The sequence below is a fragment of the Harpia harpyja genome, chromosome 18 (genome assembly GCF_026419915.1).
Source record: "Harpia harpyja isolate bHarHar1 chromosome 18, bHarHar1 primary haplotype, whole genome shotgun sequence".
In the NCBI taxonomy this organism is placed as follows: domain Eukaryota; kingdom Metazoa; phylum Chordata; class Aves; order Accipitriformes; family Accipitridae; genus Harpia; species Harpia harpyja.
Window position 1 is genome coordinate 18,564,008 of NC_068957.1, and position 18,316 is coordinate 18,582,323.

General features: G+C 44.1%; 1 protein-coding gene across 4 annotated transcripts in view; it reads right to left on the reverse strand.

Moving 5' to 3' along the window:
• Nucleotides 1-18,316, reverse strand: part of FGF13 (fibroblast growth factor 13) — a 266,520-nt gene that overhangs the window by 65,844 nt on the left and 182,360 nt on the right. Inside the window, exon 1 of one of the 4 annotated variants that reach the window (XM_052813809.1) lies at nucleotides 10,944-11,049. The exons of the other annotated variants lie outside the window; for them this stretch is intronic. Within the exon in view, the coding sequence (XP_052669769.1) occupies nucleotides 10,944-10,974 (31 nt within the window). The 5' untranslated portion in view covers nucleotides 10,975-11,049. Of the gene's footprint in view, nucleotides 1-10,943; nucleotides 11,050-18,316 lie in introns of those variants that run through there. 4 annotated transcript variants of the gene reach the window in all.

An 18,316-nucleotide genomic window follows, 5' to 3' on the forward strand; every position in this document is an offset into this window, starting at 1 on the left:
AAGAGATCCGAAGCAAGTGGCGATGGAGACACTGGGAGGAGGTGCCGATGCCTAGAGCCTCTGCTGCCGAATGCCTCGGGAAGCCTCTTCCCCTCCGCTCCTTACAGGTACCGCTGCCAGCACAGCCTCCCTTCCAGGGACGCCTTCAGCTTTTGCATTGCAACACTTGTCACCAGACAGTAAACAGCCAGAGCTTCCCCCGACGCCCGCCCGGTCGCCGGCAGCTCAGCGCCGAGACTGCCGCAGCAGGAGTCCTCAGGCAGCGGATGCTGTGCGCTGGGGACAGAAATGAGGCGACGCAGCAAGCCCCTTATCACCACCCTCCTCCTCCTCCTCCTCCTCCTCCTCCTCTCCCTCCTCCTCCTCCTCCTCTCCCAGGCAAGGCAGCGAGCGGCAGACCTGCCCGGTGGCTCTCTGTGGAGAGTTGCGGAGGGGGGTCCCCCCCCTCCCCGGGTGCAGGCAGCGAGCAGGCAGGGGCTCAGGGTGGGCAGTGGGAGCCGGTGCACCCCAGCTACCCACCCTTGCCGGCCCCGCGGGCTGCGGGTACCTGCTTTTGCCAGAGCCGCCTCCTGGGGAGGCGCAGACACCCAAACAAACGTGACTGCGATGAGCAAATAGCTGGCACCGCGTTTTCGGCAGCCGAGTGGGGACACCTGGCCGGCAGCAGGAAGGTGGGTCGGGGGAGCAGGCAGGGCAGCTCCAGCCCTAGCTCTCCCCCTGCCTTTTCCTCAGCCTTACAGGACGGCCCCCTCCCTGCCTCACTGATTTATTGGAGAGCTTTTGCCTCTCTCGCCTTTCCTTCCCCCCCACCCCGCCCTGCACTCAGCTCCAGTTTTCTAGCAGAGACTAGAAAATCCTCAGAGAGAGCAATTTCCTTGTCGTTGCCTTGCTCTCCCTCTTCCCTTCGTCCCCCCCCCCCCGGTGCCCCTGTGTCCCCCGAGGCCAGGCTTTCATGCCAGTTGGGTTTATTCACCATTGGTTGAGCGGGGGCCAGGCTGCGGTGGTACCAGGGCAGGGAGATGCAGCGGTGCCGCGATGCTGGGAGCAGAGTCTGGTGCCAGAGCCTGGTTAATGCCCTGCACAGCGGACACCGAACCCTGCACACGTCCGTGCCCCAGGACATGGGAAGCAGGAGGTCCTGGGGGTGCCTTTGCAACCCACCCCCTGCTCTTCAGCATGCTTTCAACAGCTGGAGCCTAAAATAAAGCCAATTCAGGCTAGAAACAAAACAGAGATTTGCAGCCCTCAAGGCAAACAACTATTGAAAGAATTTATCCCCGAGGCAGAGGGGATTCGCAGGCACTTGCAAGCACTGAGGCAGGGTGGGATGTCCCGTGAGTGGGACGGGGGAGGCTGTGGGCTGCTTCCTTGCAGGAGCTGAGCTCAGCGCGGACTGCGACGGCAACAGGCTTCAGTCACCCAAGCCTGGGAGCTGCGTCCTGCGTGCCCTGGGCCAGCCCCAGGGCTCCCCTGGGGCTATCGAGACAGAACCGATGCAGGTGGGTTGGTGTGACAGCACCAGATTTCTCGTGCGCTTTCAGACTCAGCCAGGCTTCTCAGGATACCCGTCCCTTCTTCCTCTCTTCCACACGCCCTCGGCAAAGCCATGAGGTCCTCTCCTCCCTCCCTGGGGTTGCACACCGTGGGCCCAGGCAAGTGCAGCGGAAACCATGCCACCCAATATCTTCACTTCAAAGAGCCCAATTCAAAAGCAGTTCACTATTCATCTGCAAACGCTACAGTCCTTCCCTGGACTAGAAACAGCTCGCAATGGGTCCAAATCTGTTTCCTCCAACTGGGAACTTCTGCCCCAATAAAACATGTTGTGTGGCCAGGCCTGAATAACCAAAATGCCCATAATGCACAAGTTTTAAGATGATGTCCGACTGAAAGTACAATGTGTGCCATCACAGCCTGAGACCTCGACAGCTGACATGGTATATTGAATTTGGCAGCCCCACATACCCATCCACAATACCTCTTTCCTGCAAGAAGTATATGTATACATGTACACCAACAGGTATAGGTATATATGCACACTCACCTTTGCTTATGAGGCGCTTCATGGTATCCACATATACATATTAAATAAATACTCCTAATTTCTTATTTGGGTTAAACAGTAGGGTAAAAATAACTGTAATTCACAAGTTCCACCACTACCCTCATCTGCCAGTCCACATAAGACATGTGAAAGCCAACCCAAGAGACAGCCAGTTGGATATTATTAGTAATAACTCATCCTACTCAACTCACCGGTAACATACTATGAATTTTGCCATCTTTCCACTTCCAATACAGTCATGAGTGAGACTTGTTTCTCCTGAGACTCACCCGTTACTTTATAAATATTCCCAGTTTGGAAAGCAGCGTTTGATCTTCAGATCAAAGTAAAGCTGCTTCATTGTGATCTGTCCTATAGGTCAGATGGTATTTGATTTTCACAGTGACCAACCAGAAGTCAGAATTTGGCTAACCTTGAAAATTCTGGGGAAAAGCAGTATATAAAAGCAGTATTTAGGATATCTTTCTGCCAGCATTCCAGCCTGCATGCTTAAAATCCATAATGAAAATTCATTTGCACAAATGTTCCTTGACAGATAACTAAAGAGAGGAATAAAAATAGCATATATGCATAATCAGATTTAAGTTTCAAAAAACAGTCCTCCAGTTTTTTTGCATGATCAACCTCTCCATCTATCGGTACTCCTACAAACATGTCTTCATTTACTATAAATGGCACATGAAAATGAAGATCTTGTTGGGAAAACGACTTTGGTACAGAACCAGTCTTTGGACTACTTCAGTGTTACAGATATAAAAATCTCAAGGAACAGCTTTATTTTCTTTGAACAGCAAGAGCTGTTCACTCCCCACCATGCTAAAAAGGTAAAATAAAATAAAATAACATTCCAAGTGGCTTTTTGAATGTAGAAGACAACCAGACACTCCTTGAACATCCGTCCTCTTTCTTTGTGTGTGATTATTGTAACGGGGCACTCTTAAAGCTGAAGAGTAAATTGCCAGCCCCATTTCAATCAATAATTAAGCATCTCTTAAGAAATCAGCATGGGACAGACTTGTACAGTTACTGTCAGAGACAGCGCCATGATCTACCTGGAGCTGGGATGTGACCCAGCAGCAATTCCACTGTTTTGAAGCAGACAAAGATCAAAAGCGGGTGCGCTTTTGATTTATATTTTTTCCTCCCAGTCATCTGTTGAGTTTATGCTGATGATTATTTCCATGATTCTGATCATTAAAACGTACTTGAACCTCCAGAAGTTGCCTGGATTGGGCAAGAGTAAAGCCTGCAATTTGGTACCATGCCCCCCCAAACCAGGACTGGCTCTTCAACTAACGCAGGACATGGTTTTCAACCAACACAGAGCGTTCTGCCCGGCTCCTGCAAGAAAAGGCATCAAACCCCCATCATTGGCCCAAACCGCAGCAGTGGTGGCTGTTTCACCAAATTAGAGGAAAGGGCAAAACTTCTGGTTTTCTCACCACCCTCCTCGAACCATTTGTGCTGTGGCAGGTCCCAGACCACTGCTGTTTCCCAGGAGTTCGAATCCATCCCGAGCGCAAAAGATTTATAGTAGGTCCTAGATAAGCAAGTAGATGCTGAGCAAAACAAACGCTGCACAAAAATCGAGACCAGATGAAGAGTCACAAGCCAGCTCCAGAACTCACTGTCATGAAACAAGCTGCAAGTTTTGACAAGCCGCCGCAGCTTTGCAGCACGCCCGGTGCCAGCTGCAGCCTGCGAGCAGAGGAACTCCTTTCCCCCCACCCCTGAAGGCCTGTGCTTTTTCGGCACATGAACGTCAACAGATGTGATCGAGCGCAGAGCGGCGTATCAGTGCAGCATTGCTGTCAGAGAAGGGAACGGGTGGAGGAGAGACAGCACTTTCCAGCTCCCTGTTCAAGTGCACTGGTGATTGGCACATGAGCCCAACGTGTGACTCGCTGAGGGACCCAAGCTCCTCTGTGCCCCGTAGAAGCATTAACGATTCTCACGACGTGTTGCCATAAAGCAGGAACTTACTGCCAGCACCTTGGGTCAAACCATCCCATCTTCAGACTAAACAGCATGTTCAGCTATTTCCTCTTCCCCTATTAAACAAGTATTGAAAGATTTATAGTAGGTCCTATATAAACAGGTAGATGCTGGGCAGAACAAATTCTGCATGAACGTTGAGACCAGAAGAAAAGTCAAAGCCAGCTCCAGACCTCACTCACCCCAGCATAAACCCCAAACCACCCCAACCCCACCACATTTACAAGCCTGAAGCTGCTTTGGTGTGACAAAAGATTTCAGCCTGGCATAGGATGTCATGAGTCCCTCCCGAGGCTTTCTTGCTGGGGTAACATGCTACTGCTCTTACAGATCAAACAGAAAAAGAAAAGCTTCAGGATTCAAATCTATGGACTATTTCCACTGCCTACACTCCCCCAAAAGTAGAGGAGTATTTTCTGAAAAGTGCCACCAGAATCACTTTTCTCTCTTTTCAGGTTGAGATAAACAAGACTTCATCCAGTCGGGTATGACACAGCAGCACTGAGGCCCCCAGTGATTTTTTTCCTCTTCTAAGTAAACAGAATTACTATTCACCAGGAAACAGAGCTGTTCAGACCCAAGCCCTGCATCACTTAGCTCCTCCGTGAAACATCCCGTGGAAATGACTCAGCCTTTCCTCTGCAGCCAGCTCCGCGGCTGGACACGAGCGCTGCAGAACGGCGAGTGTCTGGGTGCTCTCTGCTCAGGGGATGAGCGCGGTTTGCTGTCCAGTTCACTGCCCCTGAAAGCCTAGTTTTACCCTAGATATGAGCCAAATTCAGAGTCAGCTAGATGTTTATTTCTGAGTGCAAGGTGGAAAAAGGTATTAGTGGAAGAAAGAGCTGGGCCTTCAGGCAGCTGCAGACCAAGAGGTCACATTTGAGGATATTTTAGTCAACAGACCAACTGGGCTACCTTAAAACTAACCTTAATAGTAAAGTCTGCCTTCAATAATCAGCTGCAGACCTTTATATGAGCTGTATTGCTGTAAACAGAAGTATTTTTATGTCGAGAACGTAAGGGCACTTGTATATAGTGACATGGATGTTCCTGTGCCATGGTTCTTTGCAAAAGTGCACTGCGCAGCTCTGCTCAGTAACAGGAAAAAAATCCAATTAAATTCCTGTGACACTACTGTAGTCATGTCACCTGGACCCACTTTATCTAAGAGCTCTCTTGTTGTTCAAGGGATTAGGTGGCTGGTTGATTTTTGTCTTCTCAGAGTACAGAATCATGAATCTCAAGACCAGAAGAGACCCCCGGTACAATCGGTGCCCCCATCCAGCAAAGCAGAGAAACACATCCCTGTCTTCAACATGTGAATCATCACTAAGACTACTGAGATATTTAAAAAATAATTCTGCGCCTGATGCATTACAAAAGGTTCTCATATCCTAATCCTGTTCTCTTATCAGATCTGCACAAGTTTGCTAGGACAAGGTTCACTGACTCTGACAAGACTTCGGGCCTCTTCTTCATGACTGACATGCCCCGCTAAATGCTCAGGATGGCCATAAGATCTCACATCAAGAACACCAGTTTCCTCTCAGATTCTCAGAGAAAATACTGATAAGAGAAATCCCAGTTCTGTCCCTTCCCAGCTATGAATTCCAATTCCTTTACAGCACTGTCTCAGTCAAAACTGGATTTGATCTAACCCGGTGGTGCAGGCATTTTTGGAAAAGGAGGACGTTGTTTGAAGGTAGAAAAATGGAAATATTTTTGCGTAGGTTAATCCATATTCAGTCATCCCAAAATGTCAACCACAAAAGATCGTCTATCCGGTGCATAAAAGATCAGTGCCAATCAGCTGGGAAAGGTCACAGAACAAACAGAAGAGATCAGCTCCCACAGCTCTGCGGGCTCCCGAGTTGGGAACACATTATTCCGGTGTCTCGGGGGGCCCAACCTGAGCCAGGAACTTGCAGCAGTGACCGACCGACTTCTCTCTGCCCACCGCAAAGCCATAGCAAAAAAATACTCCCACATCATTATGCACAGAAGTATCTGTTCATTCACCTCTCAGCATGATGACTCTCAGAAACATCAATGTAAATGACAGCATATCATCCCTGAAATATTTACATCTCAGCATGGGACACATGAGAAGTGTGGGCTATATGCCACTGTCAAACCTAACATAAGGCCACTTTACACATGACAAAGCACTGTAAATAGTCCTTCACAGACCCAAAGCAAGTTGCCTAGAGATTGTCACGTTACTCAAATGGATCTTTTTCCACCTTTTCACAGATCTGATGGTTCATCCCTTGTCAAGAGCTTGACAGAAACAGACTCACTGGGTCTCCAGTGAGTTGGACCCTCTGAGAATTCTCTCCCTCCCACCTGCACCCAAGCACGCTCACAGCCATGCTACCAGCTTCTCACAGCCGTGGTCCTTGCTTTGCTCGAAGCTAACTTCTGCCCCACCGCTTGACTCCACATAACTGCAGAGCCCAATTCGCTGCAATCATGTGATGGATGCCAAGCTTGCTGCTTCCCATTGCTGTGTTAATGATGGAAGACCCATCTGTTTTCTAGTAATGAAACCAAATTACCCGGGCTGGGATCTGAAGAGCCTGGCAATGGTTTTCTGTGACTTTTACCTGACTGCTGAGATCATGGCACCAAGTTCACACAGACAAATGAGAATGCGAACAGAGTTAGTCACAAATGAAAGGGACTTGGAGCAAAAAGTGCCATGTCTTGGATGGAGGCAGGGCTCTCCAGGAGCTGGAGTCAGACCCTGCACTGGGCCAATGCTTCTGCAAATGTGCAAGCAGGGCCTTGCTCCACTCACTGTCATGGAACTGGAACCAGTTTTCCTGAGCAAAAATGCTGGTCTCAGTTTCAGTAACCAGAAGGAAGGTATATCCCTGGGGATTAGGAAAAGGGCCATGAGCCCAAACTTCTGCATTCTGTCTCCATTCACCATCTAATAATCATGATATTAATAGCGACATAACAAGACATATCTGACCTAAGTTCAGTCATGTAAAAGTTAGGTTTATCTAAGCTCATCTGGCCAAATATCTGGGCTGTACAGCCAAGAAAAAAGAGAGAAAGGCACCTCCAGATGGCAATTCATTCCTATCCAAAAAAGCACCATTATTTTCACAGCTGCATGAAGGAAAACACTACCTCTACCTTACTGAACTATCACTGCGCGGTGATTCAGACTATAATCTACCTAATGCATCTTTACAATAAATAATATTTACCATCATCAAAACTAAGTAATCACTTAATGAAGGTCCATGTAGCTCAGTGACTTGCTTCTGGCAGTGCTCAGTAATACATGCGAATATAAAACCAGCCCAAGTCGTCGCACAGTTTCACTTTGCCCACACACATACATTCCAGCAACTGGCCTCATGGCAACTCCAGGCTTAGCAGGAGCTGCTGGTGGCAAGAGCAGAGCTAAGGTGACATCTTTAAATCACACAGGGATTTTTAGGTGAAAAATACAACCTATCACAAGTAAACAGAGGGGAATTCATTAGCATAAGTTAGATGCACTCTTTTTGCAAACAACACTCACAAGTAACATTGGCTAGCAAAACAGGAACGAGAACCACAAGCTGGCGTTTGCTGTATTGGGTTTAAATAGGTCTGGAGACTAAAAAATTGGGTATGCAAATTCTACACAAGCAAATTAGAAGAAATTCAGAGAAGTCAATTCAGAGAAGAAGGCTAATAGCAGAACATCTGCTGCTGCTCCCAATATTCGCATTAGGCGGCTGGGTACATTTCTGGGGACTCAGACCTCATCGGAAAGCACAGTAAGGTTTTGTTGCTATGCAGGGAAACAATACTCAGGAACCAGAGAAACAGATATGAAGCTGCCTGAGCTAGGCACTGTTATTCCTCGCTTAAGTCCAGCTGAACTACAATAAGGGCACATTTGCTTGTACAGAGACCGGATAACTGTCCAACTTGTAGCTGCATTTCTACCTAAAACCTCCACGAAACTAGTAGATTAAGCTGCAGAAGTAGATACAAATACAATACCATGATTTTAATTAAATTCCCAGTCCATATGTATGGCCTTTGCAAGTCTCCAGTCATACTGCTAAATCATGCTGAGCTAAACTTACAGCAGAGAGACACCATATTTAGCAGATGATGATATATCACCAGGATTTCTGTCCTCTCCCTTCAACCCTCTTCCCTTTGTTTATCATTCTCATTTTCCACCTCTTCCTGCCAGGATATTCTTTCCTTGTTTCATTAAAAATTACAACATGCTTCTAATGAGCAGTAGCCACAAAACCCATCAGTGTCTTGATGACCTTATCCTTCAGTTGAGGTCAACTTAATCTTGTTTACAAACAAATAAACTTAGTTTATCTTCATCTACAACACAACATTCCAAGCCCTGGGAGCTTTTGCTGGGAAAGAAAGGACAAAGAGCAGAATTGGATTCTAAGGTACAGAACTAAGCCCACTGGATTGTAAGAAGTTATCTTGGCTGATCTTTCAATGTTATCATTTGACCGATTCCACTCAGCCCATTCCATGTAACCATAAAGAAGGAAGACCTCCTTGGATTTTCTTGTCTCCTATATGGGGCAGTTATAAGAGATTAAAGAGTCTAACTATAAAAAGGCACCTATATGTACAGCTGCACAGGTAAAACACGCAGCCACACAGAATTAATGAAACTCTGCAGCACTCTGCGAGGCCTGTAGGGACTCCCAGGCAGTTCCCCTCACACGATTGGAGCAAGAGATATGGCTCCCAGAAGTTGGTGGTATCTGTATTTCCTCTGGACTGTAACTGGAGTTAGACATCTCAAACCTCTGCAAATATGGGCTCTACATTCATGACATGGACACTTAAATACAGGCGTTTTTTTCTGCCTTTCTTATTCCTGACTTGTAAATATGAGCAAACCCAAGACATTTCAACAATGCTGAGATGCACAAATACCAAGGAATCAGAGTAGAGCTGTTAATGCTGGGAGAAACTTCCACCTCCCTCAGCCCTTTACTTGTTTTTCCAGCTCTGTAATATATGAAATGCCTTACTCAGTGACTATATTTTTAAACCATTACTGCCATAAATTTTAGCCTACTTAAAAAGTTCTGATGTAAAGTCTTTTCAGGAGGCTTTTGGCAAAGTATAGAGTTTCCTGTACAGGAAGCGTGCTGTAGAACATTAATTTGTAAATAGTTACAAACCAAACAAATGGGACAGATTTCCAGTACTTGCAGTCGAAAAGCCAAGCGTGTAAAATTGCTGCTAAACCCAGAAACAAGAGAGACACCTAGAGTTAGCTCTTGTAACTGCCCCAGCAAGGTCACTCACTTTCTTCCCCGGTTTTGTTTCGGTCACTGGTGATATTTAATTACAGCAAACGTACGCGGTGCCTCCGGCTGTAATTAAGAGCGAAGTTGAAAGCGCAGGGTTCGGGCGAGCAGGGAGAGCCGCTGTGATTTTGCATTGAAGGCCGTGTCTTCAGATGTGGCGGGAGCTCGGGGCGGTCCCCCTGGCTCTGGGATGGCCCCAGAGGGGACTTTGGGGGGACACACACACACACGGGGGGGGGGGACAGGGGAGAAGCCCCGGGAGGGAGGGGGGGCCGGGAGCCGCGGCGGCGGCCGCTGTCCGCGGTGCTGATCCGCGCCGCGCCGGGGCCGCATCCCGCCCCGCTGCGGCACCCCGCGACACGTCCCCGCTCCGTGGGACAACTCCCCGGCCCCTCACACCGAGTCTACAACCAAACGTCGAGGTCCATAATCAACCGGCAGCGTTGTGTATCGTGGCTAGGCGACGTACGCCCCAAAAAGCTAACCGACGGCAAAATCTGTTGAGGGTTTCGGACCCAGCTCGTCTTTACCGCCGGCGTGCTATAAAAACTTACCGCTTTTGCGAAAGAGCGAGGCATTTAGTCGTTAATAATCTGGATTACATATTAAGTGATTATAGTTTGCAAATGCATTTTTAACATGCCAAAAATATTGCAGACTGCTTACTTCACATTCTACGCTTTACTGAGATTTACTGTATTAATTTTGAAGAGACGAAAAACATGGATGCCGCGTGCAATGTCATAAAAGTTGTTTACTAATCATGTTGAGTTATTTCTAATAAAGAATGATATATGACCCAGGCAGTTAATATCTAACTCACACGGTTAATATCTAACTCTCTGTACACACTGCCTATTCAGATTATTGTTTGATATTGGGGCATTTTCCAAGAGTCCTTGGATTTGTTTTTCTTTTCTAGCCGTAGGGCGTTGGTTCTTACAGTAATCTGATTGTTTCACGTACCAAACGCAGAGAACACGCTTTTTCATTATTAAAGAAAAATAAATGACACCATCATAAGCCTTTAGCTAAAACATTTGCAAAAGAATAAAGAAATGCTGATGGTTTTGTATTAAAAATATTTTCAAGTTATTACCACCATAACAAGATTGTCTTCAGTTAATGTTAGGCACCGTACTCTCATGAAAGGCAATCAGAACAGAACTGGATTCATCTTTTTTTTCTTTAAAGCAAGCTTTATACCTGACAAAAAGCTTGGGTACAAGATTAACTAAATATGTGGCACAGACATTTAAAAGGCCATAAAATCAACCTGTGCGACATTTGAAATACATATTCAAACAGGACAAATTTGCCAGTTCAGCAGCATATTCAGTATATTTACAGTTCCAATCAGTAGGAATCAACAGTAAGACCTGCCTTTTCCTTCTTAAATAGTGTATTTTCAGAGTTACCAAAGAAAATGCATGAAGTCAAAGAACAACCACATTCTGAATAAATATTAAGCTTTAATTTCTTTACGTAGTTTATCATTTCTACAGTGGATTAGTTGCCAGGAAATACCTTCTAGTTTTTTCCTGTAAAAATATTGCTTAAATACATCTTACCTGAATAAGACTTTCTTAACCCCAAAGCCATGCTGCCTTACAAGCTGCTCCTACCCAGACAATTGCAGTCTACATTTGGAGCAGACACACAGGGAGTAGATCAGAGAAAGTTTAAGGCATATTTAAAGTATTCTCTAAGGTACTGGCCAGAAACATCAAGCCCATACTCGCGGTATAGAGAGATCATTAATGGGCATTAGTGACAGACCATTATGACTTTCAGAGATCATTAAAGATTCATAATGTAGCTGTATTGTTCTGGCAACATCTAACCATTTCTTGGACATAAATGTACATTTCTCCTACATGATTTACTTAAATTTATTATTTTTTGAGTGTCAAATTTTATTTTCTCCCTCCTAGAATTACAACAAATGCCTGTAACAGGATACTGTAGTACATTATGCCAGCCACAGGAGCCTGGTGCTTGGTTTAGTTGATATCCTTTATTGTAAGGCATTCTGCAATATGAATAGCTCAACAACATTCATGAGGTAGAATATGTACCATACTTTCTTTCTTCTTTAAATAAGCTGCATTGTTGATGTACCGTAAATGTTACAAGTATAAAAAGCACTTAGAAGAATTACATTTGCTAATAATTCTGAAATAATTACCTTTTGAAATTTTTAAGCTTTACTTCTGCATTTCAGAAAAGCTCACTGTTTGATATCTGGATTTGGTGAAAAATATTGAAGATATTCTAGTTGGGGTCAACCAAACCAGCTACTCCTAATGCAATTTTCACAAGTGAAGAAAACATTGAGATTTGGTTTTGAAGATGTACAGTACTGCAAACACTGTGGTCCATAATGTGACTACAGTTGTACTTCAATTGTGTTAATCAAGGGCTGGATTTGAATTTGCTGTTGCTGAACTTGACTGAGACCTTGTTTAACTCATCCCTTCTTCAGCACAGCAAGTTAAGCCCACGCTCACATATTATGTAAGTAATGAGATTTAGGCAATTTAGCAGCAGAGTCAGATTTCTAAGTCAAATACTGTCTTCTAAGAGTGATTTGGTCATTGTAGAGTCATACAATTACAAGTGGTAGAAAAGAGCTATTTAGAAAGGCTCTGCCTCTTCACCAGGAGTTACCACTCCCTCCACGAGACGTTTACAAGTCACGTGTGCGTGAGCTTGGTTTATTTTGCAGTGCAATGGACCCACAATGAGCATATACCAGTTTGCGTATCAGGAGGAAAATCACTAAACTCCAGCTGAGGAGCAGTAACTTCTTAATTTCTCTAACACAATCACTTGCAAATGCATGAGACATCTAAGAATCAGACCCTTAAAGTCACAGACAAGGAAACATTTTCCAGATGCTGGGCTTTAGGTACTAAAATGAGTTCTAGCAACTGAAGCCACTGAAGCATTTTAACATGTTTTATCATTTATGTTTTGCTGAATCTAGACCTGAAACGTGAAGCATGTCAGTTTACTACTAATAAACAATTTCCCCAAAATAGTATTTCAGCGTTTACTAATACATATTACCGCTTACGTACTTGGAATTCACAACAACAAGTATGCAGAAACAAATCATGCTGTGAATTGCACAATTTTAGAATATTCACTGTTTATTATGCCACAGTTGCTTATAATCAAGCTGTGAATATTGCAGATACCCAAATACGCTGTACTATTAAGAACATCCTTAATTATTGGCGCCAGAAACAAACAGTACCGCACCAAGAAAACTGCAGTGGTGCAAAAAATAAAGTTGATTCTGAGACCCCTCCACTTGGAAATGGCACCATTTTCAGAAAAGGAAGTCAAAAACCCATGTGGAAGAACATACGCATGCCCATCTCCAATCGCCTGCTGAGTTCTATTGATTTCAAACAACTGACCTTGAGTCAATAGGTTTTATGTCACCCATGTCAATTATTGACAGGCAGACAAAAGCCAGCAGTGGCATTGCTTACTGCCTTGCAATTATAAACAAGGTTAATCTGCTTGTAAATGTAGTTCTTTCTGCACAAGCACCAGTGCATTTAACTCCTTTTTCCAAAGCCTACATGAATTTGTAATGACAACTCCCTAAAATTTACACGGTTCTTATTAAAATTTCAGTATTCTGTCCTCTTGCTACCTCAAGAATGGTTTAAGTGATTCAGAATCATTCTTATGGTTTTACAATAAAGTCAGAGTTGTATATTGAAAACCTAACCTGTGTCCAGCTAATTCTTATTACCATCTAGTTATTAGTTGCACATTAACTTGTTTTATTGTTTTTATAATAAAAGGAAAATACAGCTTGTGTCTAATCTCCACTTTATTTTGATTTATGTCTCTTATGTGCCCTCAGCACATGCCTAGAAGCACCTGGCATAAAGGAACACAGCTCCTCTGAGATTCCAGCTAAGACCTTACCTCTGCTAGAGTATTAGTTACCTCTGTGGGGTGTCAGTTTAAAAGAGCAACTTTATAGCGTGGTGTAGGACCTGCAGCAAAAGGACTACAAGTAGAATTTGTAAAAAACCAGTAATTTTATATTTTTTCCTTATTTATCAATAAAAATCAAGCTGACATTTGCTATGAAGTACTCACTGGAGATTGCCACATTATAACTAGTGGATGACTGATGACTAAACAACTAAGAGGAAGAAAAGGGTGGTTTGGAGAGGGCATTTACATTTCTAACCATCCAAGGAGGAAAGCTCAAATTAACCCTCCAAAAGAGACAGTAGTGAGTCAAACCCAGTCCCTTTAAGGCACAATTTGATCAGTTTACCCATGCTATTATGTGCCACAACTATTCGCTTTACAGGGGACCAGAACAGATGACTTGGCAGGTCCCAGTAGGATTTGCAGTCCCATGTTACCTTGCTGGCTGGTATGGGGATAGGGCAGCAAGGACTGTATCAAGCAGTCTCCTCCCAGAAAACACGGCCACACCACCAGCACGGTGCTCTACCTTCTGTGCATTTTCTCCACAACAAACTTTGTCTAGTGTGCATCTAAGCAATGATGCATGCTGAAATAAGGGCCCAAGCACATCCAAAGAAGCTAGCGTGGGTACAAGAGAAATGACACACATTATTGCTATGCTGCGGCAGAAAAATAGCCCCTTTCCATGACTGCAATATAGGATCAGATTCATAATCTTGTAAATGATTAGGCATTCCCATTTCAATTAATCCTACTTTGCAGTTTTGAACTGATCTCATCCAGAAAAAAAAAAATCAGGCTTGACCTTACTCCCTGTAATCCAACAACAAAATACCCAACCAGTTTGTCTGGCAGGAAGAGGCTAAGAGCTCAGGCTCCAGGTCTGTTGCTGTTGTTATCACTAAAGAATCTCAAATGCAAAATACAGCAAGCGCAGCACTGCTGTCTCAGCAGTCCCGCAGCAACATCATGCAGCGCTGAACAGCAGCTGCAACAGAAACCTTCCAGGGAAATACAGATGATGACTATAAGAAGGTTCTTGCCTTCTTGGAGAAAGGGGAATAAGGAGAATAGAGTGCTCTGAACTGCTGCCCAGCCAGACAAAACGCCCATTGGGGGTTTTAGAGCCTGTTGCTCTGCATAGACTATTTCGTATTAGTGATCCTTATATTTCCATAGAGTCATTCAGCTGTTTAAATTTTAGCACCCAAACAAAGTGACTTAATTCATCCTACTTCATATGTATTTCAGATTAGTAAACATATCATATATTTGTATATTTGTGTGGCAGAATCTGTGATTCCATTCCATTCTTTTTTTTTTTTTCCCCTCTCTCTTTTTGACCTGATTGTACTACTCTGTCATGCAATCCAAAATAAGGAAGACAACCCTTAAAGAGTGAAACTATTTAATATTCTTATGCAGGGAGTGTTTCCGCTTCTACTTACTGAAGGGAAGCTGTGTGAAGCCAGCGCAGCACTAGCGCTTTCTTTCCTTGGCTTCATCTGCCACCTGGTGGTACAATCCCAGGGAGCAGAAAGCAGCATTTTTATGGAAGGACCCTGCATGTTCCAACAGGCACCTGGAGTTCAGCGCTGATTGCAAGGCTGCAAAAAGCAATGAGCAGCACTGCAGTTGCAAACATCTGTGCAGTTCATGTCCACACACAATGCAACAAGTTTAAAAAGTGTTCTGCAATTAAAACAATGTTTTAACAGAAAGGGCAAGTTGTAAATTCAGATTTTTCAGCGTATGAGACTAAACAGCTGCAAACTCCCAAGTGTCAGAAACTGTCCCAACAATTTAGAAGACTTATGACAAGTTCCTGAGCCCAACAGAAGCTCAGTTGCAAAAGCAGGACTCACAATCAGACATAAGATTGAAAACAGAAAAGTGTGAGACCCACTTTGTTACCTGCCCGCAAATAGCTTGCAATGTCCCGCTGTTATGCCACGAGAATAAAGCAGGAAGGACAGAATAGGTACTAGCCTAAACTTTTTAAGCTATTGTATTCTATTTGGAATACAATGTTTATTGTATATTCTACTCAGAACATTTCAGTAAAGTTGCAAAACAAAGTGTAATCAAAAGTAACTCCTATTTTCTCATTCTGAAACCAATAGCCCTTGTTTGTGTTGTCCCACATGTTGTACAAGGACAGGATGACACTGAAGCTGCCCTGCTAGGGCGACCTGGTATCTGCATCATGTCACTTTACAGCTGCAGGTGGGAAAGTAAATGTTTCTCAGGAGCTGGCCCCTTGGCAAAAACATAAAGGCCAAGTCCACTTGGCACAGTGTGGTACTGTGCGGGGATATTCAGGCTGCCTTGAGTCTAGCAGCATTACTATTAATTAGCAAACAGAATGCTTTGTCAAGCATTCCCAAGATACCCAAGAAAGCACAGTACCTTTGCACTGACACACTCAAGGATAGGTATCTTGAATCATTTCCACCTCTGATATATGGGGCAAATGAGGCAAATATACATAAGGTTACTGTCCCACGCACAGCCATGCCATAGCCATACACCAGGGATGTGGCAGCAGCCCAGTGTATTTGCAGAGGCTTTTGGCAGGATGACTGTGCAGCAGCTCAGAGTAAAGCCCCTGCTCCTTGCTTGGCTCTTATCATACCCCAAGGAAAGACACATGCATAATGTGGGCAAATGCTGATGAACACAGAGAAAACATTAAAAAAAAAAGAGGTACAAGTATTCTTATAGCCACCTGTGTATTCACATGAGCCCTGTGGGATGACATCCTTCTGATACCTGGAAAGCGAATTTCAATCACACTGGCAAACTTCTAACTCAAACACAGTTTTTACTTACTCGCCAAACGTGGAAAAGAAAGCGCAGAAAATGTCTAATCCAAGCCTTCATGACAACACGATCCTACTCATATCCGGCACTCCAGGTGTTGGAGACCAATTCTTAAAGGTAAAAGAAGCATTTTCCCTATTTTCCATTACAGACCAAAACTAAGACTAACCCTTCACTAGCTTGCCTGTTGAGGGAAGAGAGCTGGATGCTGTGCATATGTTTGTGATGGGATTTGCAAAAGTAGCTAAGAGAATTGGGAGCATAAACCCCATTACATTTCCCTGACATGCATGTATCGAACTCCCTGAAGTGCCCCACTGAAAATCACACTGAAACAACTGCAAGGAAATACCAGGCAGATGTCAGGGATGAGGAGATCAGCAGAGACTCCACCTTCATCCCCCTGAGATGAAGCTCCAGCAGCCCAGATGAATTGCATCTGGTGGTGACTACCACCCTACCTGAGGAAATCCCAAAGACCCTGGTCCAGGACAGAGTCGAGTACGGAGTATCCAAAGCCTTGTCCTGGCCAAATGGCAGGCAGCCCAACCACAGCGGCTGCAGCGCTCAGTAATGAGCAGGTGGTTTTGAAATGACAGTGTCTCTTGCCAAGCCCGACCCGTTCCGACTCCTCTGTTTCTGCATTACCCATGCCATTTGCAAACGCTCTGTGCAAACACAACTCACAAGGAAAGCTCTTCTTTCAGCAGCCTGCAAGCATTTACAGCCAAAATCAATACACACATCAGTGCTCCTAAAAATCATTTCATTTATGATAATTAAATAAATTAGCTCTAATAAAATAATGATTTCACTATTTACCAGAGGAAAATAATGGGTTCAAAGTCATTTAATTTGACACAAACTTGGGGTTGGGTCTAATCCTTCAGATTTTATTCTTCATTTCTGCTGATATTTTATAACAGTGTGAATCATCATTATTTTATTTTCCTGTGACAACATATGAAAATAAACTAGTGAAAATATCGACCTAAGCCCTGGACAGAAAAGAACAAGCAGACGTCCCTGAATGTGAGTCAGATGAGGAAGTGTCCTACGCTGTTTGGAAAGTCAGCCTCAAGTTCCCTGTATTGCACGTCAATAAAAGCAAAACACTTTGCAAGTGGATTCAGATCGTGTTTATACCTGGGAATTTCTGATATGAAGACGCAGAAGTTGTACTGTATTTGCACAGCTATAAATTAGATGGAAGTCTCCATCCTTGCCACGCTATCCAGACTCCGCATTGCCAGTCACAGAAGTTAATGCCTTGAAGAAGTTTGATCTAAGCACAAAATTCAGTATTTTTGTCCCAAAGTTCCATTCCACAGACAAGATGCTGCACCAAACACTACTAGAAAAGTGTGAGTGAAAAACATGAATAGATTAAAGGGGCTCTTATGTGCCAGTATCATCCATCAGGCCTTCATTCTCATTATTAAACATACCATCCCAGCACTATGCTTATATCCAGATTTATGCTACTCATGGGGAACTGATCACACAGGAAAAGGTTTGTTAATACCAGAAGTACAAGCATAAACCTCTATCAGACAAAAAAGCTCTTACCACTTATTTTGCAGACATCATTCTAGCCTACTTTCCTCATTAGGGAAAAAAGCATGATTCAAGCCCTCAAAAAAATTCTCAATAAAACATGTGCCACTAGAGGAGGCTATTTCATAACTTTTTTTCCAGTGACATACCGGTACCAGGGAAATTTCAGTGGAGAGTTTCTGCAAAACCACCACTACTGTTTTCCAGCTAGTCCTATTATGAATTCCTCTGAAATCAGCAAATTTCTCAATAACTGTATTTGTAGTTAATCTTGAGCCAAAGGAGAAATAAATCCACAAATCCCCCAGAATTCATAACCTGGATAATTTCTGTCCATTTTATTATGATGGTAAATTTCATTGCCTGTAAAGCTGCTAAAGGGAAGATGTTGGTGAACAAGTCAGGGGCTTTCAGGGACTCTGCTGATCTGTAAATACAATAACCCTCAGCAGAGAAACTTCAGCTGGATGAACTACCGATGAAGCTGTATCATCAGCAAGTGCATCAGTTTTCTTCACTATTTCCCATCTTTTTTTTTTTGTTTTGAGCATCTGGCTCCAGATCCATATCCCAGATACCCTCATCCTCAGACCAT